At 38.0% G+C, this 27,123-nt stretch overlaps 3 protein-coding genes across 11 annotated transcripts in view; 2 read left to right on the top strand and 1 right to left on the bottom strand.

Annotated features, from left to right (window-relative positions):
• Nucleotides 1-5,581: 5,581 nt before the first annotated feature.
• LOC307005685 (retinol dehydrogenase 12) lies at nt 5,582-10,526 on the bottom strand. Of its 3 annotated transcripts, none has more exons than XM_079626057.1 (8): nt 10,240-10,258; nt 10,060-10,164; nt 9,316-9,450; nt 9,048-9,239; nt 7,922-8,083; nt 7,299-7,418; nt 6,953-7,157; nt 5,582-6,750 (listed from the first exon to the last, which is right to left on the bottom strand). In XM_079626057.1, the coding sequence occupies exons 2-8, from the start codon at nt 10,124-10,126 to the stop codon at nt 6,645-6,647; spliced, it is 987 nt and encodes a 328-aa protein (XP_079482183.1). In that variant the 5' UTR covers nt 10,127-10,164; nt 10,240-10,258; the 3' UTR covers nt 5,582-6,644. The 3 variants fall into 3 exon arrangements, with proteins under 3 accessions (XP_079482183.1, XP_079482184.1, XP_079482185.1); XM_079626058.1 differs by having other exon boundaries at nt 5,692-6,750; nt 10,060-10,148; nt 10,240-10,526; XM_079626059.1 differs by lacking the exons at nt 7,922-8,083; nt 10,240-10,258 and having other exon boundaries at nt 5,813-6,750; nt 10,060-10,215.
• A 703-nt stretch (nt 10,527-11,229) lies between these two features.
• Nucleotides 11,230-23,154, top strand: pogzb (pogo transposable element derived with ZNF domain b). 6 transcript variants are annotated; one of them, XM_079626950.1, is made up of 21 exons: nt 11,231-11,357; nt 11,847-11,915; nt 12,105-12,217; nt 12,376-12,495; nt 12,816-12,991; nt 13,079-13,187; nt 13,273-13,524; nt 13,812-13,988; nt 14,080-14,180; nt 14,262-14,545; nt 14,718-14,872; nt 16,132-16,232; nt 16,326-16,472; nt 16,723-16,857; nt 16,956-17,152; nt 17,246-17,386; nt 17,539-17,589; nt 17,669-17,781; nt 18,944-20,596; nt 20,833-20,866; nt 21,049-23,154. In XM_079626950.1, the coding sequence occupies exons 3-21, from the start codon at nt 12,109-12,111 to the stop codon at nt 22,898-22,900; spliced, it is 5,907 nt and encodes a 1,968-aa protein (XP_079483076.1). In that variant the 5' UTR covers nt 11,231-11,357; nt 11,847-11,915; nt 12,105-12,108; the 3' UTR covers nt 22,901-23,154. The 6 variants fall into 6 exon arrangements, with proteins under 6 accessions (XP_079483079.1, XP_079483076.1, XP_079483077.1 ...); XM_079626951.1 differs by having other exon boundaries at nt 11,847-11,924; nt 21,082-23,154; XM_079626949.1 differs by having other exon boundaries at nt 11,847-11,924.
• Nucleotides 23,155-24,424: 1,270 nt separating this feature from the next.
• The window catches only part of selenbp1 (selenium binding protein 1), a 50,628-nt gene continuing 47,929 nt past the window's right edge, over nt 24,425-27,123 (top strand). The window contains exon 1 of one of the 2 annotated variants that reach the window (XM_079626973.1): nt 24,425-24,719. In XM_079626973.1, the coding sequence (XP_079483099.1) occupies nt 24,716-24,719 (4 nt within the window). In that variant the 5' untranslated portion in view covers nt 24,425-24,715. Of the gene's footprint in view, nt 24,743-27,123 lie in introns of both variants that reach the window. The other variant, XM_079626974.1, reaches the window with a different exon arrangement.

Genomic DNA, 27,123 nt, shown 5'->3' with positions numbered 1-27,123 from the left:
TAATAATATTCTCAAAACTTTAGACCGAAAACATTATTTATGAATAATGTTTTTAAGAACATGTTAGCTGGGTGGTTGTTGATGTGTTTTGAGTCTGTTAGCATGTTGCTATATGGTTGCTAGCAATGCTCTAGTCTGTCACTAGTTCTGGTCCCTATGCTCAGTCTACAAGATGTTTTACCTGTTTTACTGACCACAAGGTGAAATTCATAAATCTGATCACTTATATAAGTAATGGCATTCCTCCCCAGAACATTCTGGATGGTTTTAAGGTATCATTCATTTAAACAGTGGGAAAATTTGCACTTAAGTTTCATAATTAGGCTAGTCTAAACTACGGATGATTAAACATTAGTGCAGCTCTAATACAGCTCTAATTGAGCTATCAGCACTACTTAAAAAGCCACAGCACTGATTTTAATAGTTCAATTGTTAGTTACCGGTAGTAGTAGTTAGTGGTTACAATAATGTCAGGATTGGTCTCCTAATTATCACAATAAAGGGATGTAGATTAACAGTCAGGAGGTTTTCTTCCTGTTCCATTTGAAAGATGTCTGTGGGGTTGATTAGGTCTAAATGGATAGGATTAAAAATGCATCAGTATTGATCAAAATGACGGGAAAAATGAAAAACACCAGGCCGGTATAAATGAAGATCACTCATCCAAAACAACAATAGTCAGCATACAGTAATCTCAAGAACACAAAGGTGAATTTCACAAAAAAATATGAAATGCAAAAAAATCGTATAATGTGGAAAAATACTACCTAATTATTTTAATTGTGAAGGACCTTTGTTAAGGTTTTTAATTTAAAAATATGTTATTATGTTACAGATTGAGAATTTGAATGGAAAATGTACTTGATTATCATGAAAATGTCACGGTGCAAATATAATTACTATAGAAAAACTGTTTCACCGTTTCCACAACTGTTTTTAACACTGATAATAATAAGAAATGTTTCCTGAGCAGCAACTCAGCATATTACAATGATTTCTGAGTATCATGTGACTCTGAAGACTAAATAATGCTGAAAATTCAGCTTTGACATCACAGGAATAAATTACATTTTATAATAAATAAATATGAACACATTAGCATTATTAATGTTAACACATTAACTTACTGTTTTTTATTGTAATTGATTAAATGTGCATTTTTTCAAAGCATTAAAAATGTGTGCACCTCAAACTTATATATGATATATCATTTAATAACTCAGAAAATATCTGAATACTAAAAGTGATTATTTCTTTCTAAAACATTGAGTATTCTGTGTCTTCTGAGTCCCGTGTGCCTACTTGCCATGTGTCTGAGACAGCTGGTTGTGGGACATCAGTTAGTTTCATCAAGGAAAGTCTAAAAGTTCAACATGCAACACCCACAGATACCATGAAACCTTGTGTGTGTGCCAAGGCTTACTGACCTGCATTTATAAAAGCAGCCAGCTGTTTCTATATCACTCACACTAAATCTGTGAGCATGTCCACACATATCTGTATAACAGAAAGCAGTCCGCAGCGATTATTGTACCCAAACAGCTGCAAGCTTCCGTTAGAGATCAGCATTAATTACACAGCAGCCCTGATGTGCCGTCTTCCTCTAAAGAGCCCAGCTTAAACTCCCATCAGACCACTGCAGATGAGAAGCTGATGGGTGCTTGGTATGATTACGCTCTTGTTCTGTGGAACCTATCCTCACAAGGAACAGCACAGAAGAAGGACGTTTGAGGAAGATATACCTCTTATCTGGATGTTTTCAGTTTTATCAGCTTAGCATAGTAGTATTTCTAATATTTGACCATATTGTTTTTTTAAAATTCAGTCGATAGAGTGGATATTTCGATGGTCCACTTTAGACATTCTACTAAGTAACTTTGCAACTACATTAGAGTATAAGTAGACTTTCTGCTTAATATCTGCTCTCAATTTAATTCGATGGTCCTCAGACATTACTGACTAACTTTGCAACTACATGTCAACTTATTCTACTAACCTGAACCCTAAAAGCAAACCCTAACCCTAACAGTCTACAAACTCTAATGATAGTTAGTTGACATGCAGTTTTATAGTTAGAATGTCTAAAGTGGACCATCGAAATGAAGTGTAACCAAAAGTCTGTTTGTTTTGACGTATAAACAAGTCTTTAAATTTGCATGTTTAATGTAAAGATTACAATCTATGCAATGCCACTGAAAACCAAAGTGACATATTTCAGAGAAAAACATTATAAAAACGTGGATATTTTTTTCTTTGTTTCGTTTTTTTACATCACAAAAACCTTGTTTAAAACAGGGGTGTAGACTTTTTATATCCACATATATGTAGACACACAATCAAGCTTGTTTTCATATTGAGAACCTCCCACTACAAATATTTATTTATTCAACTTTGTTTTATTGGCATTTTATCCAAATCAACGTACATTGCATTCATTTTGAAAGTTTATAAAATGCCACATTGGTCAATTTTAAGATGTATAGTTTATGTGAGGACATTTTCAGAGATTTTGGCGCTGGCAACTATAGCAAAACAAGTACAAACACGCACACACACATCAGTATCCTCACAAGACTTAAAATCCCTACATGTGTGTTTGCAGGGGGTGTCGTGCTGAGTAAGCAGACAGGGAACGACTGCGGTATCCCATCAGCTGTTGATGATAACTGGTGGCCTCGGATTTCACTCTCCCTCACCTGTTCTCGCCCCTGGCCCACTGCCCCGCCACATCCTCCACCTTCTCTCACAGTTGCAGCATGTTTACTGCGGTCCGATCCAAGATCGGGGAGATGAGCTCTCGGGTTTCAATGGACTGTTATGCATGGCAGTTCTCGCTGAACTGATTATCTCTCGAGATAAAACAGTTAATCTGTGAGTAAAAGAGTGATATTCTTCATGCCTCCCTCTTGTCCCTAGGCTATTTCTGTTAGTAGTTCCCTTTGTCCCGGCACCCCATGATTCAAATAGCTGTGGAGGTAGCATGTGTGCGTGTGTGTGTGTACTGGGAGACAATAACCCCTAAGGGACTGCAAATCAGACCGGGCTTGCCCGGAATTGAGTCCCGTACACTAGTCCATTCTTTCAAATGAAAGACCTCTTCATGTACCATTATTATTGGGTCTGCTGCATTCCAGCACTAAGTTGGCCAGAAAACCGCAGTTACGCTGAATCAAATTCCCCCAGAGCTAGCGAAGGGCTGACTTTAATGGGGCCCCTAACAGTCGAGTCAAGCGAACGGGTCAGCAGTTGCCGTGACCCCTAAGCTCTTGGAGCCAAGCACACTGACTCAGGAAGATGACGCTTTTATGATCTTTCAAAGCTCAGCTGGTCTCCAATGAGGTTTTACTACGGCCCTCCCATTTCCCACAAATCCTCCCAAAAGCCTCATCAAGCCACAATGGATAGGGGGTTGAGCACAACATTAACCCCCGGGGCAAAACAAAATAGAGATGGTCACGATGACGAACTTTTATAAGAACAGCCATTTTTGACTTATAGACTCACTCACGTCTGTTGTTGAAAGTGCATCACAATTTTGACTCCCTTAAAAAGAGATAGTCATACAGGTTTGTCATACTTTTTTGTACAATTTCAACTTTTTCTCAGAATTGCAGGTTTATATTGCATGCGGTTCTGACTTTTCCCCCTCATAATTCTGAGTTTGCCTCTCACAATTATGACTTTTCCCCTCAAAATTCTGCATGTGGTCACTCTAGTGTCTACTAAGTATATACAAATCCATTAACATTTACTGACATATCGCTTGAGACTTACTGATATGAATGCTATAATAAAAATTTATTTGGAGTACTTCTTTATTGAACATTTTGTTATTAAGCCTAAAATGTGTTTTAATATCTTTATTGGTAAGGATAGTATGAATAAATTCAGTTGTATAATAAATAAAAAATATTATAAATAAAATCATTGTATAAAATCAGTCTTTAAATGTAGGCTAATTACAATAGTTCCATTTTAACACAATCAAATAATTATATCTTTAGTTGCACCTCAGCACTACTTTTGGATAACTAAAGACTTTAAGTATAACAATTTATTACACCAAAAGTACAACTTTAAATTTATAATTTATATTAAAGTACATACATTTGTAAATGTATTTGTAGTTGTTAGCATAAAATAAATGTATTTCACATACATTTTGGTATATTATGTATAATATATTTGGTATATTAAGGTATATATGAACTAGCAATTCTGAAAAAAAAGTAGTGTGATTAAAAAAATCACAATTACCTTTTTTATATTTTTATTGCATGGCAAAAAAATACTCTTCACAATATGGCTCCAGATACAAGAGCCGTTGATCAAATTCCCCTAAAAATAAGCTCAACGACAGACCACATCACATTTGAATACAAAATTCATATTGGTTACATGTAAATTATACTCAGTGCGATCTGCAGGAATGACACACTGTAATATATCCGCATCTGATGATATCAGCACATTATGGATATTCAAGTCTGAAAGATTCGTGACACATGAGTTATTTCTTTTCTTATATTCATGTAAAAGAGAATCAGCACATCTCTGTTTAATGCTCTTCCTCTTGTGTATGAGGCCAGTGGAGACGAGCCGGCGCCAGGCATTGCCCACAGGGGCCACGCATGCAGAGCGCTCATTGATTGGGTTCAGCTCTTGACAAGCATTATGGTGCTGGATATGATGGAATGAGTTTAGTGAATTATGCTCTGTGTCGACCATAAATGATGTGCTAATGCTACAAGCTAGATTGCGCTGGGAGTTGGTTTGAATGGCCCGGCAATAGGTTTTTAATTGGATTTCATCTTTATTCTCTGTTGCAAGGCACTCAGAAATGACTCAGGGTGTCGAGCATTGTCATGCCTTGATTCATCTTATGTTTATACGAAACATCTTTGTCCTGTCGAGGTGCAAAAGTGGTTCTGTTTGCCACTGTCAGCCACACTGCACACTTTATTATTATCACTTGTTTTCAGTAATAAGCATACAAAGAATTGAATATAGGAAAATGACTCCGCTGTTTGGAAGCTAATTTCACACAGGAAACTTTCTCAGGCTCAATTGAAGAGGAAGATTTGTTATTTGCTGGCAGGGAATTCATCAGCAAAAACATTTCAGTCTCAATCAAACAATTATTTCCAAAAATGTTAGCATTACATTATGCAGCACCTTTTTTCACATACATTGTTATTTAAAAGTTTTGGGTTTGCGGTCATTTATTTGATAAAAAAAATGCAATATAAACATAATAACGAAAAATGTAATATTGTTGTAAATTATTGTAATTTATTGTAATAATATTGTAATTTCTAAATAACTGTTTTTATATTTTAAAATGTAATTTATTCCTGTGATGGTAATGCAAAATTTTCAGCAGCCATTACTCCAGTATTCAGTGCATATCTTGGACATTGTATGAAATCATGATAAGTCATTATATATACTGTATATATACATAATATATATGTATATATATATGTATATATATATATATATATATAACATGGTACAGTATATATATATAAAACAGTATGAAATATATTTAATTTTCAAGATACTTTGATGAATAGAAATAAAATAAATAGCATTTATTTGAAAAATAATTATTTTGTAACATTATGAATTTGATTACTGAATAAAAAATATTACTTTCTGGCACAAAAAAAAATCTGAGAACAAAATTTTGAACGGTAGTGTATAATGATTTTTAACAAATGAAAGATTTATGAAATCATAGCAATATGAGAATAAGAATAAAAATGAATAACCATGAAATGGCTACAATTTTTTTTTTTTTTTTTTTTTTACAGCCACAACATAACCAGGCAACTTGGACATCTTAGAATTTTACATGTAAAATTCAATAAAGAGAAAAAATAGGAGTTGTGCTGTTTTATATTGATTTAGTGTCCTTGTTACATAATTGCAACTGTAACCCAACCACATCACAGGGTGATCATGTGATCCAGGGTCTGCATCTTTCCAAACCATATTTTCCTTTAGTTTTCAATTGACCTGCAGTGTTTCATTGTGGAAGGATGCAGGCTTGTTGTCTCATAATTCAAGTAGAGGGAAATGCATTGCATGCCATGTTTCCAAAAACACATATTTAACGCCATCTAGTGGTTAAATTATGTATAAATTATAATAAACATGATCTATATACGTAATTAGGTATGCACATACTGGACACAATGTACCTCTCGTTTCTTTTTAAAGAATCTTACGGGACTTTGTTCTGATAAAATGTGCTAGAAGTGCTGGGCACCATCATGTCATCAAGAATGAATCCTGAGAACAAAGATAAAACATAAAAATAAAAGCAGAACCTATTGTTGGATGGTTAATAAACAGAGCATGATTTGCTTCTTGTTCTTTCTCTAAAGTGGTCCACTTATAATTTCTAAGAATGTGATCAATTAAAAAGAAAACAGCCACACACCTGTGCTTTTTTTTCTTGGAAACTGTTCCAAAAATGAAAGAAAAAGAAAAAAAGCAATGCTGGCAAATATGCATCTCTCGATGCAAATCATGATATTTGCCTTGGTACTAGCTCTGCCATGACTTTTATCTGTGGTTCTGCAGTTTTGGGTCACAGGTATCACCACTAGGGGGCGCACTTGCAATCAGGAAGAGTGTCAGTGCTGGTTGTTTAGTCCGACCAGTAGAGCACTTTCCTCCCACAACCTTCTTGCCACTGCATCATCTTTTCCTTCTGGAGCAGGGTCTTTTTCAGCACAATCACTGCACACAACACAGATGCACAGAAACCAGTCTGAGTTTATCTATAGTTGTCTTGCCAAGTCTTTAAGTCAGCACGAAACGGAAGTTGTGACCGTCTTTTCTTCCCTATTGTGATCTATATCAGAATGTAACTTTTTTGCTTGCAAATTGTGTTTGAAAAAAATGGTCAATGCTTTAGCAATTGACAAAGTATTGTGTTTACCTGAAGTAGCAGCCAGACTTCATCTCTAAGCCTTCGGCGACGGCGCAGTAGATGGAGGTCTGTGCGCCCTGCCAGGGAGTTTTCATCAGCAGCATGCTGGGCAGAGACAGTATAGTCTTCAGCATTGGGTACCATAACAGAACATGCCGATTCAGCTCTGTTCGAATCACTCCTGGATGCAGGCAGTATGAGGAAACTCCTGTACCTATGGAAGCATCCATTTATATATAAAGCAACTGGTTGCAAACTTGACAAAATCAACAATGACGTAACAATAAATCATAGAATATTGTCTACTTTTTGCTTAAACTTGTTTGCTATACCAAAAACTGTAGTAGTATCTTACCTTTCATTCTTCGTGCAAGTTCTTTGGAGAAAAGCACATTGGCCAGCTTACTCTGTTTATAGCTGGCCAAAGGACTGTAAGGCCTTTTGTCAAAGAAAAGGTCATCAAATTCAATCTTACCTATTGGAAAACAGTGACAAATATGGGTATTTATTGGACTAAAAATGTCCCATTGTTTTGTCGTCTTTTACTTTAACATCTACACTACTGTTCAAAGGATTTTAATTTGTAAAGAAAGAAATACTTTTTTTTTCAGCAAGAATGCATTAAATTGAACTTTCTATTAATCAAAGAATCTTGATTAAAAAAGGTTTCCACAAAAATACTAATCTGCACAACTTTTTTCAACATTGATAATAAGAAGAAATGTTCCTTGAGCACCAAATCAGCATGAATGATTTCTGAAGGATCATGTGACACTGAAGACTAGAATAATGATGCTAAAAATTCAACTTTGCCATCACAGGAATAAATTCAAAATTTAAACATAATAAAATAGAAAACAGAAATATAATTGCACAATATTACTGTTTTTTTTTTATCTCTCTTATTTTTAATCAAATTAATGCAGCCTTGGTAAGCATAAAATAACTTTTGGAAATGAGTGAACTTTTTTAAATTACCACCAACATGTACAACACTGGACACATTCACTACGCGGCTGGGGGAGGACCTCTTTAGCACTCCTAGTAGTAGATTGGTCAGAAGAAAATGTCCCAAGTGATTGACAGCCAGCTGTGTCTCAAAGCCATCCTCTGTGATCAACTTTGGACACATCATCACACCTGTCAGAAAAAAAACTTTAAAGGGGACCTATTATGCAAAATTCACTTTTACAAGGTGTTTGAACATAAATGTGTGTCAGCAGTGTGTACCCAATAATGGTAAAAATCCAGCTCTTTTTTTAATCCCCATAAATCATAAGCAGTGTCTCAGAACATGCCGTTTGCAGAATTTAGCATTTGTGACATCATATGCTTAGGCCCCGCCCACAATTGCTGACAGACTCTGCCTCATTAGCATAGACCTGTACTCAGCCCGCCATTTTTATCTCCTCGCCAGAGCATTTAACAGCAGCATTCAAGTCAGAAAGGTTTTCTTATTAAAGCTACTAAAGTTATTCAATCAAGAGAAGAGAGTGATTTTCTGTTTTTCTTTTGTTATCTGATTCATATTAACACATGTATATTACGCTGCTTTCACTTTAATACTAATATACACATGCAATTTCTGTACTTGCTGTTTACGTTCACAGACATAAACGACTACCGGTATGTTTATGTGAACTGTGTTTGACATAACCTTGTGTGTATTTGACAGTTTAAGCGCAATAACATGAAAAAAATAACTTACGGTAGTTTAATACTCACAGGACGTGCCGTGTGACATCCAGCATTATGTGTGCGTGCGCTCAGATAACCATATCAGAAATTTAGACTGATATGGCTTTAAAACGCACGCAGATAATAAACTTTCATGATGATGAAGAACTGCAATGTCACGTGAGCGTAACCACAATAGAGATGATAATCAAAACCAAACAGATGTTTTAGTTTTTGGCAGACCGTTACGAGGCAAGCGCTGTAAAGGCTTTGCCCTCTTCTGGAAAGCGTGGAGAGGAGCAGCTCATTTGCATTTTAAGATACATGAATGAAAACATGGGCATGTAAAAAAAGGGCATAATAGGTCCCCTTTCAAATCCGTCTCTGTACTGTATTGCTTGCTTAATTCTTGGGAAATCTTACTCACCTGCATTGTTGATGAGTATATCCAGTCGTTCTTCTGTGGATATGAACTCTTTGGAAAATTCTTGGACAGAATAGAGAGAGGCTAGATTTAAGTGTCTGATGACTACATTGCCATTTCCTGTGGAGCGGCGAATATATTCTGCAGCTTTCTCAGCACGTGTCAAGTCCCGGCAGGCCATAATTACCCGAGCCCCTATATGCACACACATACTTATACACTGTCTGGAAGTAAGGGAACAATAGATGAGGACGTAGGTAATGTGTCATACCTCTACGAGCCATATCTTTTGCAGTTTCCTTGCCAATCCCAGTGTTGGCACCAGTGATCACAACTGTCTTTCCATCCAAACGAGCAAAACTTTTGCAGACACCACCGGCTATCCATTTTCGCAGCAGCATAAAGCCTGTATGGGAGATGAAATTACATACAGTGTTTAATGAAAGTCTCTTATGTTCATCAAGGCTGCATTTATTTGATCAAGTATACAGTAAAAACTGTATTCTGTATTCAGAAATATATTACAATTTAAAATATTGGTTTTCTATTTATATATATTTAACATGTCATTTATTCCTGTGATAGCAATTTTCAGCAGCCATTGCTCCAATCGGCAGTGTCACATGATACTTCAGACATCATTCTAATGCCGATTTCGCATGTAACATTTCTTCTTATTATTAAATTAAACAGTTGTGTTGCTTAAAATTTCTTAATTTTTCTTTGATTAATAAAAGTTCAGCATTTATTTGAAATAGAAACATCTTGTATAGGCTACCATTAAATGGCTTTACTCTTTAACCTTATTTACCCGTGCTGAATAAAAGTATTACTTGAGAGAGAGAGAGAGAGAGAGAGAGAGAGAGAGAGAGAGAGAGAGAGAGAGAGAGAGAGAGAGAGAGAGAGAGAGAGAGAGAGAGAGAGAGAGAGAGAGAGAGAGAGAGAGAGAGAGAGAGAGATTATTTATTTTAATTCTTAAAGGTTCTAAAGATGTCAAATAATACACGTAACTTACTGATCGACGTCAGCAGCGCGAGGACGATGCCATAGTTCACTCTATCAGAAGATGTGACTCGGTCCATCTCATGTAGCAGGTGTACAAATCTAAGGAAGAATAACCCTGGGGTGTTACATTCACATTGTGTCCTGTGCAGAATGCTATATATAGGTCTTGCAGCTTAGTGGCCTAACTTACCTGCTGTCCGTTTTGCCAACTGGCTGATTACGCGCGTCTCATCATTTAGCAGCAGATTTCATTGTGTTATGAAACGTTTATCTCAGCATCAGTTTATTGTGATGAATAGCCTCACTCAGATAGTGGTTTTAATAATATTCAGCGCTGAGAGTACAGACCTGGGACACATGCGGTGTATATTTTGAAATAAATTATGTATGTTAAAATAAAGTACAACATAAAAACAATAAAGTTATTGGTTCAGTCAGATTACCGCTTCTTCTGAGTCATAATGTTTTTGATTCACTAAAAAGAATCGGTTCAGACGAGTCATTTAATCCGACTACACTGGTCGCACTGTTTGGTGAACTAAAAAGAATCGAATCTTAAGAGTCGTTTGTTCTTGAATCGGACATCATCACTCGTTTTTTCGTGCTGAATTATTTAGTAGCGACTTTGCAGTGAATTGGAATAGTAGTGAAGTAAACACTGCAATGGGATGTTCCATCCACATTGGCGGAAGGACGCACGCTTGAGAACCGAATCTCATCTTAAACCGGTTAGAACCGGTTCTAAAAAAGTACTGTTTTTTGCTTTTTGGTTCCTAAACTATTTATCAGTGCTTTATTTGTGAAGCGAGTATAAATTAATATTTAATTTAATTTAAATATATATATATATATATAAGTTATATATTGGCCAATATTTTTATATGGGAGATGTTTTAGGTGATCAATAATTTTAAAACATGAATTGAGTTCAGAAAACACCAGTCTATGCTGGTCTTGACAGTTTATCTGCAAAACACCAGCAACATGTTGAATAAAATCCAAACACTATCTGCTTGCCACTATTAAGCCAGCAGTTGGTTAGATAGGTAAAATGTTGTCGTTGCAAGGAAGGAAGCCATTTTCTTGTTCCAGTAACCACTCCTTCTTATTTCAGAGATTACAGCCAATCAGAGGTCCGAATCCAAAACAGGATGTGGCGTTTTGCACGCATCAACCAATCGCTGCCGCAGAAAGAGCAGAACCTCTGCCCATTTAGCGCATTTATTCGTCTCGTCTGTGACGTACCGGCTGGCTTTGTGTGCTTTCAATATATCACATTGAACATATTTCCATATAGACTATAATCCGGTAAGTATTATTTATAAACAATATTCGTTATATTCGCGCTTTAATCCACACATTAGGTGATCGTCGTTCATTATGTGCGCAGGGGACAGTATGCGGAGTGCGCACTTAGCGCGCGAGGTGGTTGCTGCATCATTTGTGACCGAGTAATTGTAATAAACATCGCGCTGTCACTCGTTCCAACCTACTTTAGATTTTAATCCGCATTTATTGTTATTGTACACATCTAAGGCTTATGCTTTTATTTAGGTCTGTCAAATCATCTAGTCTCAAGCATGGGATGAAAGGGCACAGGAACTACTTTTCTCTTCGCCTCTTTCAGTTGGATGAAATCACATTGCGCGTAGTTAGACAATTTATTGAAGGCTTTCCTGAAGTGATACGGCAGCACACTGAATATCGAACCCATTTTATTGCAGATATTTTATATATAATATATGTGAACACGAAATGTGGTTTACTCACTCTTTTATTTATTTATGTAATTTGCAGGATGAGGCGGTTTTGTAAACGCCAACCTTGACGTTGAAACTGGTCTGACCTGAATGCTGTCAGAGCCCGGTGAATATTGTGAGGGTCTTCACTTCAGACGTCATTCACCTGTCAAATCTAAAATGAAACCCTAAAATTTCCAGACTTATGATTTATTAATACACTAATTACCATGGGCAGCAATAACATTACTGGGGGGTTTTCATGTAGATTGTAAAAGCACATTAACCGTTTAGCTCAATATACACTTTGTTTCAGAAACATGGATGCGGATTTGTTTATGGAGTGTGAGGAGGAGGAGCTGGAACCATGGCAACAGCAAAATCCAATGGATGATTCAGAGGGAAATGCTGAAAGTAGTACTCCCACTGGTGTGTAAATTAATATATTATTTTTGTATTGTTTATAGTTAAATGTATGTTTAGATCACACATATTCCTGAGATTCTTTGTGTAATTAAGAAATATTTGTATTTTAATAATTATATTAATATCATTATGCTATCTAAAACCTGTTCATTGTTGTTTAGTGTATTCCACTCCTGCGAAGACGGTGGTTGATATTCCAGCTGAGCCTAAGACTGTGGTGATCCCAAAACTGCCACCCGTAGTAAATACGGCAAATGCGGTTCCGCTGATCACAAATACATGTGAGTATCCTGTTCCGTATTATCAGTTCTTTTGCCTATTAAAGGAATATTGTGTCATTATTTACTCATCCTCATGTTGTTCCAAACCCGTATGACATGCTCCGTTCTGTTAAAGACAAACTAATTATGAATACTATATTGGCTGCTCTTTTTCAATTAAAAAAATATATTATTATAAAAGTGGTTTGTATGATGTCATGTGTGAGCACAAAAGTTGTATAAACTACAAAAATGGTACACCAGGGCCATCGCCACTATCTTGATGACAGCAATTTAGCTGCACTACTACTTTAACTTTACTCGGTTATTTATTCTTTCAGTGACTCAACGCATGGTTCCTGCGGCGGACATTCCTAAAGCATTGCAAGGGCAGCAGGTCTTTTTAACATCAGGAGGAGGAGGGTTGGGCACTGTGTCTCTGTCGCAGGTTCTCCTGCCTGTCACATCTTCTATTGCCAATGCCACCAACAGCCAGCCGTTTTACTTTACCACACAGGTGCTGCCATCCCACCTCAGATCCCAGCTCATTTCTGGTTATCTCAAAATTTGTTAATCAAAATGTTTCCTATTTTGTATGATATAGGGTCTTCCTGTGCAGAATATCCATCCTGGCCAGCCTGGCCAGGGCCCAATGAGTTTGGTGCTGAATGTCCAACAAGGCCAGACTGTTAGACCCATTACTTTAGTCCAAGGTATGTCAAAGTGCCTTAAACTTCAGTTTTAGTTTTACAGGGTTTGATTTGCTCATTGATTTAACAATGTTTTATGTCTTTTCAGCACCTGGGACACAAATATTTAAACCAGCTGTTGGAGGAACCCAAATAATTACCCAGCCAGCTCAGATAAGGGCCGGAGCGCCGGTCGCAAACAGGGCCCAAACACCTAGCACTTTTAGCACGATGCAAATCCCTGCTACTCTCACTATTCGTACCACAACAGCGGTCGCCCCACCTGCAGTCAATTCTCTGGCCACCATGTCTTCCACAACCCTTACTCAGCCCTCCACTGCACGAACCACAACTAAAATCGGTAAGATGCTCCGTTTGAGAACTAAACTATATTTAAGTTTTTTAGACAAATTTTTTTTTAATATATATATATATATATATATATATAATTGAAAAACTAGGGACACAAATTTTGGTTAAAAAAAATTACCACCCAAATTAGTTAAGCACCGTCATCTGCTACAAGATAAATTCACGTAAATTAGTATTTATTACAGATGGTAATATTTATTTCATTCCACTGTTGTCCAATCAGCATCCAGGACTGCAATTATGTGTTTTAAAATTTGGTATAATTCCTATTTACAGTGACAATAAAGCCAGGAAATGGACCCTTGGACATGCAGAACATAATGAGCCTTGTGAAATCTGTTAACCTTCCCGGTGGGGCTCAAGCACAGACATTTGTTGTCATGAGCAATCAAAAAACCAATAACGGCCCTATTTCCTCTGCTGTTCCTGTCATGACACATAATGTTGTCCAAAGTAAGTTTGCTGTTCTCTTCTTTGTTAATGCATGTTTCATACTAGAGTAAAGCCACGCTGATAAATTCCAAACACTTTTCTTTCTTTGTAGCAATCCCTGTTACCCATACAACACCATCAACGATCACTCATTTGTGTCCTCGTTGTGGAGCTCAGTTCAAAATGATCGAGGCTCTACGGGGTCATATGTGTGTAAGTATATACTTTTTGCAGAAACTATATATGTGTCTGGTCACCTAAAAAGTTGTCAATTAATTATTATTCCCCCTTCAGTTCTGCTGCCCAGCTCTTGTCCAGACGGCCGACACAAGCAGTACAGCAACTGCTGTGAACACACCAGCCACAACACCTAAGAGCCTCGCTGTTGTGCCTAGTGTCAAGCTGGATAGCCCACCTAAAAAGACTGGAGATGCTCCGCCCAGACTTGTCATGCTGGTGGATGATTTCTACTACGGCACATTTGAGGGGAATCGAGTCTATGTACCAATGGACAACTCAAAGGAACCATTATCGTTCAAATGCCTTTCCTGTCACAAGAGACTGAAAAATAATGTTAGGTATGTTGATGGACAGTCAAGTCAGGGTAGGAATTATGGATATATCTGTCTACAGATGATGTTTTTCATTATTAGGATATTTCCCAGTGCTGCTTCTAAACTTGGACAGAAGATGTTTTCTTTCATATACTAGAATGCTGCGTTTAGTAAGTCCTTATTCTCATCATTGCAGGCTTATGAACCATATGAGGTACCATGTTGAGTTGGAGCAGCAAAATGGGGAGATGGACACGCACACCTCCTGCCAGCACTGTTTCCGCCGCTTTCCCACACCATTTCGTCTTCAATGCCACCTGGAGAGCGTCCACACTTCCATTGAGTCATCTAGTAAGAACTTTATAGTTAGGGCTCTATTATGTTTTGGGTTTTTTATGTTTTTTTAAATGAAACTTATGCTCACACGGCTGCATTTATTTGATCGAAACATACAATAAAAAACAGTACTATTATGAATTAAAATATCTGTTTCATATTGTAATATATATTCAAAATGTATTTTATTTCTGTGATGGCAAAGTTTAATTTTTAGCATCAGTACTCCTGGCTTCAGCGTCACATGATCCTTCTGAAATCATTCTAATATGCTGATTTGATGGTCAAGAAACATTTATTATTATTACAATCACAGTATTGTCATGGAATATTTTCAGGATTCTTTGAAGAATAGCATGCTTGCTGAATATAAGCATAATTGTTTCGGTAGAACTTTATTTTACAGTGTCCTTGTTACATTATGTTACACGAACGTACCATAGTAATAACAGTAAATTATGCATAATTACATGCAACTAATTCTCAACTAAATCCAAATCCTACCCTAACCCTATAGTAAGTACGTGTAGTTGCTTATTATTACGCAGTACTTAAATATAGAATTACACCGTAACAATGACACCTTAAAATAGTGAAAACTGAAAAGTATAAGAAAAATATCTAATTTTCTTTAAAAAAAATATCACTGACCCGGTAATGTACAGTAATGTTTAGATACAACTGTATTTGTTTGTTTTCCAGAATTATCTAATGATGTTCACAACATTCAGTCTGTGTTATTCCATTTAAACTTGTAGATGGGCTGTGATGTTCTATTTGTCAAATGTCCTCACAAATTTGGATTTCACATTTGTGTCTCCCACCACCTAGTTGACAACCATTATTTCTGCGAAGCAGTGTGTGCATGCGTGCGTGCAGGTCATACAGACACAGATAAAGCTTTTAGAGGTTGTTCATCATCCCACACTTAGTTGGCAACCTGTTGGATTATATATTATAGTATTATAAACCAGATTTAAAAAAAAAAAAAACGAGCTTGCAAGACTGGTTATGCTGGTTAGAGCCTATGCAGATACAGTTTTTTCAACAGACACACTCTTGCCATGTGCACTAGTATATTTGACTAAATTCAAACATGAAGACTGACGAGGTGACTGGGGCAACAAATGTATTTTTAATGTTAACACATTTAACTTTAACGCGTATTGTATTCAGATGGTGCATGTTTGCCTGACTTTTTTGCTACAGTAACTGTAAACTGCAGTAAATTCAGTTTATCAGCTGATTTAGTGATTGTTATGCTTTCTGTTCAGCCAAGTGTAAGATATGTGAGTGGTCCTTTGAGAGTGAGCCAGTGTTCCTGCAGCACATGAAGAACACCCACAAACCTGGAGAGATGCCTTATGTGTGCCAGGTAAATTAAGTGAAATTGACCTGCATGAACCTTATTACCCGTCTTTATAATATGAGGAGTGTCTCTGAGTCCATAATGCCTTGACACTTTCAGGTGTGTGAATACCGCTCCTCCCTCTACTCGGATGTATTTAACCACTTTCGTACCTGGCATGAGGATACCCGCCACCTTCTGTGCCAGTACTGCCTCAAAGTTTTCAAGCATTCCACCAGTTACCAGCAGCACTATATTCGTCATCAGGTGAGCATAAGTTATGAGAATAAATTATATTATAATAAAAATAAATAATAATTGCATGTATAAATATTTTCAACACATTCTCCTTTGCAGACTATGCTGCTTTTGCAAAGTCTTACTGGTTAATTAATAGTGAAGGGGCCTATAAGGATGCATTGTTTGAATATTTTGCAAAGAAAGATGTGCATGTGCTCCTATGTCCATTATTGCTTGACTCAACAGACATTTTGAACATTTTTTTTTTGTTCTCCAGAAATCAACAGTTTACCACTGTAACAAATGCCGTCTCCAGTTCTTGTTCACAAAAGACAAAGTTGAGCATAAAATCAATCATCACAGGACTTTCCGAAAGCCTTGTGAATTGGAAGGACTCCAGCCTGGGACAAAAGTAAAATACGTTTGTTTGTTTGTTTGTTTGTTTGTTTGTTTGTTTGAGAATTATTGCAAAAATATATTTTGCTTTATATGTCATCTGTTTATTTCTAGGTGACCATTAGGGCATATGTTGGGATGAAGAAGTCACCAGGTCAGGCATCAAAAGCATCCACCAACTCTCAGAAGAATAATGTTAGCACTTCACAAACATCAACTTGTAGTGGTGACCAGCAATCACAACGACATGGACCTGTGAAGAAACAGGTCAGCAAGACGTTTGACTTCTTGTCCAAGTTCCAAGAGCAGAGGTAAGCTCATGTTTAATTTTAACGGATTCATTGAACCATTTCGACTAGATATCAGAATTTTGAATTGTGTACTTTTGGTCTTCCTCTCTCCAGGGCATTACTGGGCAGACATAAGTGTGTGGAGTGCACTTTTGACATTCCAGACTTTGCGAATCACTACCCTACTTATGTTCACTGCTCACTCTGCTTCTACAGCACATGCTGTTCTCGTGCTTATGCAAACCACATGATCAAGTAAATCAAGTCATATATATTTCTTTACTTCCTCTTGTACCTCTGTTAAATTAAAAAACTGTGCCACTTGAAATTGCAGTTTGAAGTTTAGTTTGGTATGCCAGGCAGTCAATGTGACAATATACTGATTGCAATTAATTTTTTAATTTCAGCAATCACGTTCCTGGAAGAGTCCCAAAAGCTTCTAAAAAGGGGCCGCCGAGGTAATATATTAATGTTTCGATTTTAAGTTCCATTTTACAAAATCTGAAACCGTACAGGTAATTTGTTGCTCTTTTGTAGCGGCGTGAAGCTGAGCTGTGCGGGTTGTGAATACTCCACTGCTCTGGGGAATATGATGGCCAAACATCTCACTAAGTTCTCTAATCACTCCCACTGCATCTTCACTCATAAAGGTGGGTGTACTCCAACTCAATAGAACATTAATTCATGTTTTTCCTGAAGTCTTACTGCATGCTTGTTTTTCTTTCTCTGCTTTTTTTTACTTCTGTAGTTAGAAGGCATCCAACTCTATTGTAGGTGTCATTAATTGCATGTTAATAGTACTAATACAGTGTAGACACAAAGTAAAAAATACCTTGGAACTAAATTAATAGTGTCATGACATACATTGCTACTTGGATGTTGTTAGTACAACGTATAACTGTAAATTACATCTACTAAACAACAGGGTCCAAAATGAATGTTTGTCAAGTGCCAAATGCATGTGTAAACTTTTTTGGGGAATAAATAAAGTTGTTTTTTTTCCCTGGATCTGTAAAATAATTTTGTAATATCAATATAATACAAGTTTTATTCACATTGTAAGACCCGTTAAATTGCTGTAGAACTGCCGGAATAGCTTTTTTAGTAAATGTACGACATCTGCTTTTTACACATGCAACAACTTTTTGTCAGAGAATCTTAACATTGTTCATGTAAAAACTGTTAAACTTGCGGCTTGATTGACACACCCTGCATAGCACTGTATATACTTTCACAGGCTGAATGTTATTTATCCAGTTGATCGACACCTACAATAAAGAAGGATAATTTTTCCATGCATACTTAGCTAAACTAAAACATTACAAATATGCTTAAAAACTTTTGCAAAGTCTTGAGTAATAGCCCGAAGTATGTGATGCACACCAATCACACGTGTGGGGTATGAGCTCAAGCTGTCCATTTTCAAAATGGACAAATGTGGGCCTTTTGTACTTGGTGTGACTTTGCAGGACTTACTGGCAAGCCTTTGCAAGAGCACTCTGGATGAGTAAATGAGTATTTACACAAAACCTGCACACCACCTGAACTGGAGAATATCAGGAGGAGTACAAAAAAAAAACCTAAAATGGGTTAATTTAGAAACATGACAAATGAATAACGACAAGGACTATCCATCGGGAAATTATCTGCTGCTTCTGAGCTGCTTATTGTTTTCTTTTTTCAAAAGCTAACTGACCTATCAGAACCACATATACATTGAGCATGGTGTTATAAAATGGATTATTGGTGATGGTAGAGACTCCAAGGAGAAGACTAACTCTGTGTTCCTATAATCCCTCCCCTCCCCTACAGAGTGTTTGGAGACAGATATTGAGTTCTGCCAGGTTGAGGAGGAGGTGGAGGGTCCACAAGGGGATGAAGCTAGTGATGTTGGGACACAGCCTGACTGGTTGTCCATGAAGCAGTGGATTGTGCCCAAAGAGGAAGGAACTGTGCCAGAATTCATGGACAGTTGTGGCCCACAGCAAATAATGGCCAGAAATAGCGATGTCCTCGACTACTTCCAGCTTCTTTTTCCCGACATCCTTTTTGAGCAGATCGTTTTTGAGACCAATTCTTATGCTACTTATAGCTGCTCTTTGGGGCAGGGGGATCCTTCCTGGAACTCTGTGTCCATTGAGGAAGTCAAAGGCTTCTTTGGTCTCTCTATCCTCATGGGGCTTCAAGGCCAGGTTGAGCCAGAGTTGTACTGGTCCTGGGACCATCAGCATGGCCGCTATGGCTCAAGAATATGTGAGCTCTTTTACAGGACCATGTCAGTCAAACGCTTCAAGCAGATCAGAACTCACATCCGAATGAGCAGCATGCTTGTGGAGAACGATAACCAGAGTGCTGACAAGTTGTCCTTTTTTCAGCCAATGCTGAGCATCCTGCAGACAAGTATGCTGGAGGCCTACAGGCCAAACAAGTGTCTGACAGTCGATCAAGCTTTTCTACCAAGCCATGACAAAGGAATCGCTCAGGAGAAGAGTAGAAATTCCCAGCCGAGGATATGGCTACTGTGTGACTCAAAGTCAGGCTACTGCCATAAACTGCTGGTTTTAACACAACAGGAGAAAAACAAAGACTTGGGAAAATTAGTTGTACCTCAACTCATAGAGGGCTTTGAGGGTAAACATCACCACATTTTCTTGTCCAGCTCACTTGTGTCTGTGCCACTCATGCGGGAGCTGTATGACATTGGTATATACTGCTCTAGCTCCGTCCTGCCCCAAAGTCCAATTTTGCCCAAGGAGTTTTGGGATGAACCTCCACTGAACAATCCAGGTGATTTCCAACAGAATGAACTCACCCCACTCCTTGCCACCAGATGGAAAGATAACAAGCAGCTGGTATGTCTCTCCACTAATGCAGATGCAGGCCATCCAGACGTGGTGTGGAGGAGATCTCCCACTAAGATTGGTGAACTTTGCGCCATTGAAAGACCCCAGGCTTTTAAATTGCTCCAGGACAACATGCGTGGTGTAGACATCTGTAACCAGCTTCTGACGTGCAACCAACTCGGCGGGCTGGTTCTTGACACAAATTGGCGGCGTCTCTTCTGGTTTCTTGTCAACTTGAGCATCATCAACTCTTTCATTGTCCTACGAGAGACCCGCAAAGACAACCCACCAGGGTGGTTTCCGGGGGGTCACTTTTCCCAGGCCATCTACCGTAAACGTCTGGGGTACCAGCTGGCCAAGTGTGCCGAAAGATATGCTCGCCAAAACCAAGTCCACGATAGCATGCTTGAGCAACCGATTGTTAAAAAAGAAAATCTGGAGACTCAAGAAGGGGTCAGACATCGATTAGCCAAAATTACTCGTAGGACAAGGAGATGTAAAGTTTGCAACCTGAAAAACGAGCGTCATGAGAGTGTATATGGCTGCACAGCATGCCATGTGAATCTGTGCAAACGTTCTTGCTGCTTCTGGGACTACCATGGTTTCTCACCTAATTACCAAGGTTATAAAGCTCAAATTCTGACACTAAATATAAGTGTATTTCTGAATGTTTGTTTTATATTCAGATGTTGCAGAAAAATAAAGAATACAGTTTTTAAACAGCTTTTTAATTGGCATGCATTAAAGTGATAATGCATTGTATTACATATTTTTAACATGGAAGATAGGCTAAACACATTGTTTACATTTATTGTCTTAGATTATTATAATTCATGTTCATTTTTTTTTCCTGTACAGGTAACGCTAAAGTTGGATTTATTGATTCTAAGAGGTACGTATACTGGAAACCAAAGTTGTTTTCTGACTAACTGAAATAATTGTTGGATTCAAAATTGCAACCTGCAATAGATAAATTCTAAAACCCTTGAAATTTGAAATGTAAATGTAATGTGCAAAGGCTTCTTTACTTTTAACTCTCAAACTTTAAGTTTCAAAATTGTTCATGTTATACAGACCCTGGAAAGTGACGCACTATTTCCCTTCCAGGGAAGGCACAGAGCCTGGACTTAAATATCGAACTGAAATGTTGGAACGAGGCCAGCAGAGAGCTTCAGTGGACGTCAAAACTTTTTCACGTGTTGCAAATTCTAGTCTGGATGAAGACGTGGACCAGGAAATGGCCCCTCTAGAAGAGGAAGACTCTGACTCAGTCTCTGAGACGACTGAAAGCGATGAGGACATGCCACATCAAACAGTGACAAAACATAAAGTAGAGGGAACGGTAACCAATACACTTTCACAACCTGTGAAAAACAGAGAGGAGACTCTTTCTATTCATCAACGTCGAATACTACTCCTTGCGCTGTGCTCTGGGATCCAGAAAGCAGCTAAAGAAATGGACACCAAACCTCAGCTCATTAAGACCTGGCTTCAAGCCAAAGAGAATCAATTAAATGAATGCTGCAGCAGGAGCTGTGGAGAGGCCGTTGATCATCTAGTGGAGTGGGTTCTGACCCAACGGGAACAGCAGCGTCCTATCAGTGAGGCGAAGCTGTTCGAAAAAGCTTCAGAGCTCCAAAGCCAAACCAATGAGGGCAGTTCTTTCCGTATTTCTTACGAGTGGGCCGTGAGCTTCATGATGCAGCACAAATTGGGCTTGGATACCTCTTTCGCAGTACATCGGGAACTCCCTAATGCCATGGAGGAAAACTGTCGTCACTTCACAGAGTTGGTCCACAGTCAAATAAAGACAAACAACGTCCCACATTGTGTCATTGGTGCTATGGACCAGCTTTCTGTTTTTGTGGACTTCAACATGCTGAAGGAGAATACCAGAATAAGCAGAGAGACTGCTTTTCAGTTTACTGGTTCTGGGAAGCCTTTTGTAAAGATTTACATTGCAATGCTTGCAAACGGTACAATGTTACCTGCAGCTCTCTTCACAAGTCATGCCGCAAGCAAGCCCGCAAACCCACCAGACTCAATCCTACTAATGGCCAAAGAGGAAGGTTTCAGCACAACGGAAGAGCTGGACGTTTGGGCCACCAAAGTGTGGAAGAAGCATCTGGACTCGCAGAATGAGAACGAAGCCCTGCTGGTTATGGATAGCCATCATAGCCAAACATCTGAGAACGTCATATCCACAATCAGTAGCACCAAAGCATTCCTCGCCACCGTTCCGGCTGGGTGTACAGGCCGACATCAACCTTTAGAGATGTGCATACGTCCTGTACTGCAAAGGTTATTTATTGCTCGTTGGGCACAACAACCTAGTGATGGTGCATCTGGGGTTAAATCTGAAGACCTTGTGCAGAGTCTCGTATCATGGTTGGAAGAGGCCATGTCTTGCTTCTCTGGTAGGCCTGAATTTATTCAGCATTCGTTCTGCTTGGCCCGTCTGCTTCCTGATCAGGAAGCACATACAAATTTGCCTGGTACTCCGTTGGAGCTGTTAAATATGCTGTCGGAGGCCATGCTTGAACCTGAAGTAGTAGATCTGGAGTCAGAAGTAGTAGATCTGGAGTCAGAAGTAGTAGATCTTGAGTCAGAAGAAGAGCCAATGGACACACATACTGTAGACCAAGTGAACCAGGTAACTGAGAAAATTGATCTGACTCTGGATCAAGACGAAACAGAAAATGAAGTCGATCAAATGAAGGATGAAGACGCAACGCCAATTGAGATAAAAAAGACAGAACAACAAAAGGAAAAAACTGATGAATGTTTGGAAATTGCAAGTGAGTCCACAGATGTTTCACATTCATCCCATGTATCTGAGACCCCTTCACATAACTCTGAGCAAGACCATTTCTCAGAATCCGCTCTGGATCCCAGTGCTTGCCAAACAGACTCTGCAAACAGGTGATATTTGATCTACTAAGAGACGTTGTGAAGGTGAAGGATTTGGGTCAGACATACTTATTTTGGGCTGAATGTGACTGGATATTTAATTTACAACTTATTATGTGGTGGAGTGAAAATATAAAAACATTTGAAAATCTTTTTCTTTTTTACCCTAAATAATGTATAGATTTACAGATGAAACATTGCATGATCGACTTAAGTTTTCTACTGTTGGTTTTTTTTGTTTATTCATTTGTATAAAACAATCTAATATCTTCCACAGTGTTAGGCTTTTTTTGTCTATGGACAGATATTACGTGTTTAGATTCTACATCCTCTGTAAGTAAATCAGTGTTTTACATCTGCTTATGTTTGTCATTTTGAAACTGTAAGGAAAGAAATTTCAATTCATCAAGCCAGATTGAGGCCCACAGTGGCAGGCGATTAAAAAAAATGTTCACACTTAAAAAATTTAAATCAAGCAAATACTATTTCAAACAGTACTAATTAATATTCTTTAATTTAGCGATCATTTATTATTATTTAGCTCTTGCATTTGGATAGGCCATTATTACTGAACAATACAACTTTTATTCCATAGCTTCACAGTGTCTGTTCGAGATGCAACACGATTACCATATGTGGCTGTACTAAAGTCCAGTTTGCTTTGTTGGTTGGCAACACTCTTAAGTTCTTCCATTTTAGTAATTTATCTACTTACAGACCGCATAAACCATGATACATGCTGAAGAGTCTTAGCATTGGTATTGCAGCAGCAGTGAATGGAGTAGTATCAGTGAATGTATATTCAGTATTACTTTCAGCATCTGAATTTACCGTAGCACCCACAGTATGGTGTAAATACACTCCAGGTGACATCCATTGACATTCAATTCAAAGATGTTCTGTAGCACTTTATTGGTGCCCTTCCTCGTTTGTAAAGATGCTTTGATTTCATCTCTGTTTGCTGCAACAATTTTGTATGTTATATACATGTGATGTACTGAATGGTGAGACTCCATGTAAACAGTCTGATTACGAAGGTAAGTAGGAGTTTATATAACGGGATAATTTAAGAGAAAAAAGTGTTACATGTGTGACTTGACATTCTTTGACAATTCCTCATGAATAAACTTTAAATAAACTCAGTCTGTGCATAAAGCCCACTCTTTTTTTTCTTTTTTTTTCTTCTTCACATATTGTGGGATACAGCACCACAAATTTTCTACCAAATTGTTTAGGGCTAAATTGAAAGAAAAAAAACATAGCATTCTACATTTAAGGCAAATTTAACCATTCTGGGAAATGTCTGTAATGTTTATCAACTGTGGCCCATTAAATTAAAGTGAAATAAGTAAATATGATTAAATGTATAAGTAGTTTAAAATGTTTTGACAGGTATGCTCCCTTGCTACCTTAATTAATTTTTAAAAACCGATTTGGAATGTAAGAGGCTGTACTAAAGCATTCACTACAAAAAAAAAACGAATCTCTAACAAAGTTTTGTGATTTGTTTTCGGCCGTGGAAAGAGTTGGCTGCAGAGTTGCTTTTCTCTTACCTACTAACTTTAAATTAGTTATTCAATAGGGCAAATACCCAAGAAGGGGGTGAATTTCCTGTCTGTGTGCTGATTTTCAGGGACAGAGGTAGCAAACGACATTTGATCTTTTTAATCTTTAATTGAATATAGCGTACGGGTGTGGTTTTTCAGGATCATCTCACAGTCCCAGTGGTGTTCACGCTGAAAGGGTTAATCCAGAAACAGTAAATACAATCTTTCATCACGTCCGACGCGCTTTATCGAGTCAGTGAGTTTCCGCCTGTGCAAGCAGCAACATGGGTAAGTTTTGACTTCTAATGCACGTAATGACCATTGCAGAATTGTTGATTACACTTTATTTTCAAGCATTCGACATTTCCATGCTCTTGTTTAGTACGCAATAGCCCCAGTTTGGAGGAAAGTGTTGCTTCGGATTCTTTTCAATTCTATTGGCCTAGAGACCACCTGTTAAAGTCATTGAGGTAGATTCGTGCAATATTGAAGCTGTTTTTTTTTTGTTTTTTTTCATTTTTACCGAGGCATGTTGAAGACTTTAAAGCCCCATGTAATCAAAATTGTTGTTGCTGTTGTTGTTTAACAGTGCATGATGGTGCTGCACATTAAAGGTGGTTGATTATGATAACATTTTTAAACTTTGTGTGTTTAGTTAGCGTGTACGTTAGCCTAATGTAGCTGTTTAAACAACATCTGCAAAGTTACAACGCTCAAAGTTCAAAACAAAGGGAGATATTTTCTTTTAATTTTACATTACACTATAGTAAAGGAAAAATTACAATACTTTTGTCCTAATTTCTTCACTTGCAAGAAATAAACCCTTGAGCTTTTATTTTGGAGAAAATACCAGATCATCATGCTGATCGCGTGAGAAAAGTGCGCACTTTTCTTTAAATCACGCAGCACAAACAGAATGCCTAGGCCCCCTCACACGGTCCTCGGTCGGTTCTGACCACAGTCTATGGTTCTGACCGAAATATTTTCTGTTTTGAATTTCTAAAAATCACAACTTCATCGGAATGTTATGAAACTTGGTGACTTTTATGGGATTATGTATTTGAACACACAAAAAAAAATTGAGGTCATGATCCGAGCATGCTAAGTGGTCATAAAAAAAATAGTCACACTTGTGGTCTTTGGTCAAAAATGGCCCCCATAGGAAATTAATGGGAAATTGACAAAAACACAACTTTTTTTTAAAGTACACAGCAGTAAAGGGGTGACACTCTAAATTTTAGAGCGACCCCGGTGGGGACGTCATGACAGTTACTGATGCGAGACGGATTTTTATGGTTAATTAGGTGTTCAAGCACGAAGTGCTGAAAACCTATTGTAATTGTACTGATTAGGTGTTCAAGCACGAAGTGCTGAAAACCTATTGTAATTGTACTGATTTTTATTATTCTTATTCTTCCGCCGTAAAACGCATCGTGCAGCCCAAACCGTAAGTGCTAGAGACTTGAAACTTTGCCAGTGGGTAGTACAAAAATCGAGGAGAGGTTATCAAAGTATGACCCCGATTGGCCCATAGGTGGCGCTATAGCAACCAATTGCGCGAAACTGCTTATAACTCCTAGACCGTATGTCGTAGACTCAAGTGTCTTATATCATTGGAAAGCTGGTCACCTGAAGAAAAAAACGTATATCTCCGATTTCATTTCCGCCATGATAGATTTTCCGCCATTTTGAATTTTGTCAAAAATCTACTTTTGCAAACTAGTCCCTGGTTTTTTGCCCGATCGGAACCAAACCAGTGCAGAAATGTTCTCTGGAGTCTGAAGATCAATAATTATCGAAAAAAAGATCGATTATCGATTCACGTTCGCTAGGGGGCGCTAAATGAACGTTGTGGGAGGAGCCTATTTTTCTAAAATGTCTATAACTCAAGAAGTAACGGAGATTTCTTCACCAAACTTGGTACACGTGTGTAGGGGGTCAATTTGAGGTCACGATACAAAAATCGCGTCGATTGGCCACATGGTGGCGCTGTAATCAAGAAAAAACTAATACACACATGACCGTTTGTCCGATTGACTTGAAATTTGGTATGCAGTGTCTTGGCCCAAGGCCCCATGTATGTCTAGAAGGATATTGGCGTATCTAAAAAAAAAATGGCCGCCATTGGCCAATGAAGTTTAAGCACCTATTAGACAAGGTTAACGAAGGCCAATCGGAACGAAACTCGTCGGGCATGTTCAACTCGTGGCCAAAGAGGTCTGTAAGAGTTTTGAAAGAAATCGGCCACTAGTTGGCGCTAACGAGTTTTACGGCTCTGTAATCACGTGGTGTTGCACACATCCCCACAATATGCATATCATTTGATAGATCTCCTCATTCTGAACAACTTTGCCTCTAGAACTAATGCTGTCAATCGAATCGTTCATTAAATATTCGCAATTACGTTAAAAACCTACTTTTGCGAACTAGTCCCTGGTTTTTCGCCCGATCGGAACCAGACCAGTCTAGGACAATTCTCTGGACTCTCTAGATCAATAATTATCAAAAAAAAGTTGAACTTTTGCATTTTGCGCATGGCTATAATTGGCTCGTTTAGAAAAGGGGTGTGTCAAAATACACTCAAAAGCCTATAAATCCTAAATAAAAACTCGGAATTTCACAAAAATTGGTGAGCATATGTGCAATAACATAATTAACAAGCATGCAAAATTTCATGGAGATCGGACAACAG

Source organism: Phoxinus phoxinus (genome assembly GCF_949152265.1).
Source record: "Phoxinus phoxinus genome assembly, chromosome: 10".
NCBI classification, from domain to species: Eukaryota; Metazoa; Chordata; class Actinopteri; order Cypriniformes; family Leuciscidae; genus Phoxinus; species Phoxinus phoxinus.
The sequence above is the reverse complement of the archived record's forward strand: the minus strand, read 5'-3'. Positions and strand labels throughout refer to the sequence as shown.

Coding starts and splice junctions, on each gene's coding strand:
- pogzb (XM_079626950.1), top strand. CDS start 12,109: ATGGATGCGGATTTGTTTATGGAGTGTGAGGAGGAGGAGCTGGAACCA. Junction 13,989..14,079: donor GACACATAATGTTGTCCAAA/GTAAGTTTGCTG, acceptor CTTTCTTTGTAG/CAATCCCTGTTACCCATACA. Junction 17,782..18,943: donor CTGCATCTTCACTCATAAAG/GTGGGTGTACTC, acceptor CCTCCCCTACAG/AGTGTTTGGAGACAGATATT.
- LOC307005685 (XM_079626058.1), bottom strand. CDS start 10,126: ATGGACCGAGTCACATCTTCTGATAGAGTGAACTATGGCATCGTCCTC. Junction 9,451..10,059: donor CGCGCTGCTGACGTCGATCA/GTAAGTTACGTG, acceptor TCTCCCATACAG/GCTTTATGCTGCTGCGAAAA. Junction 6,751..6,952: donor AAGTCTGGCTGCTACTTCAG/GTAAACACAATA, acceptor TGTTGTGTGCAG/TGATTGTGCTGAAAAAGACC.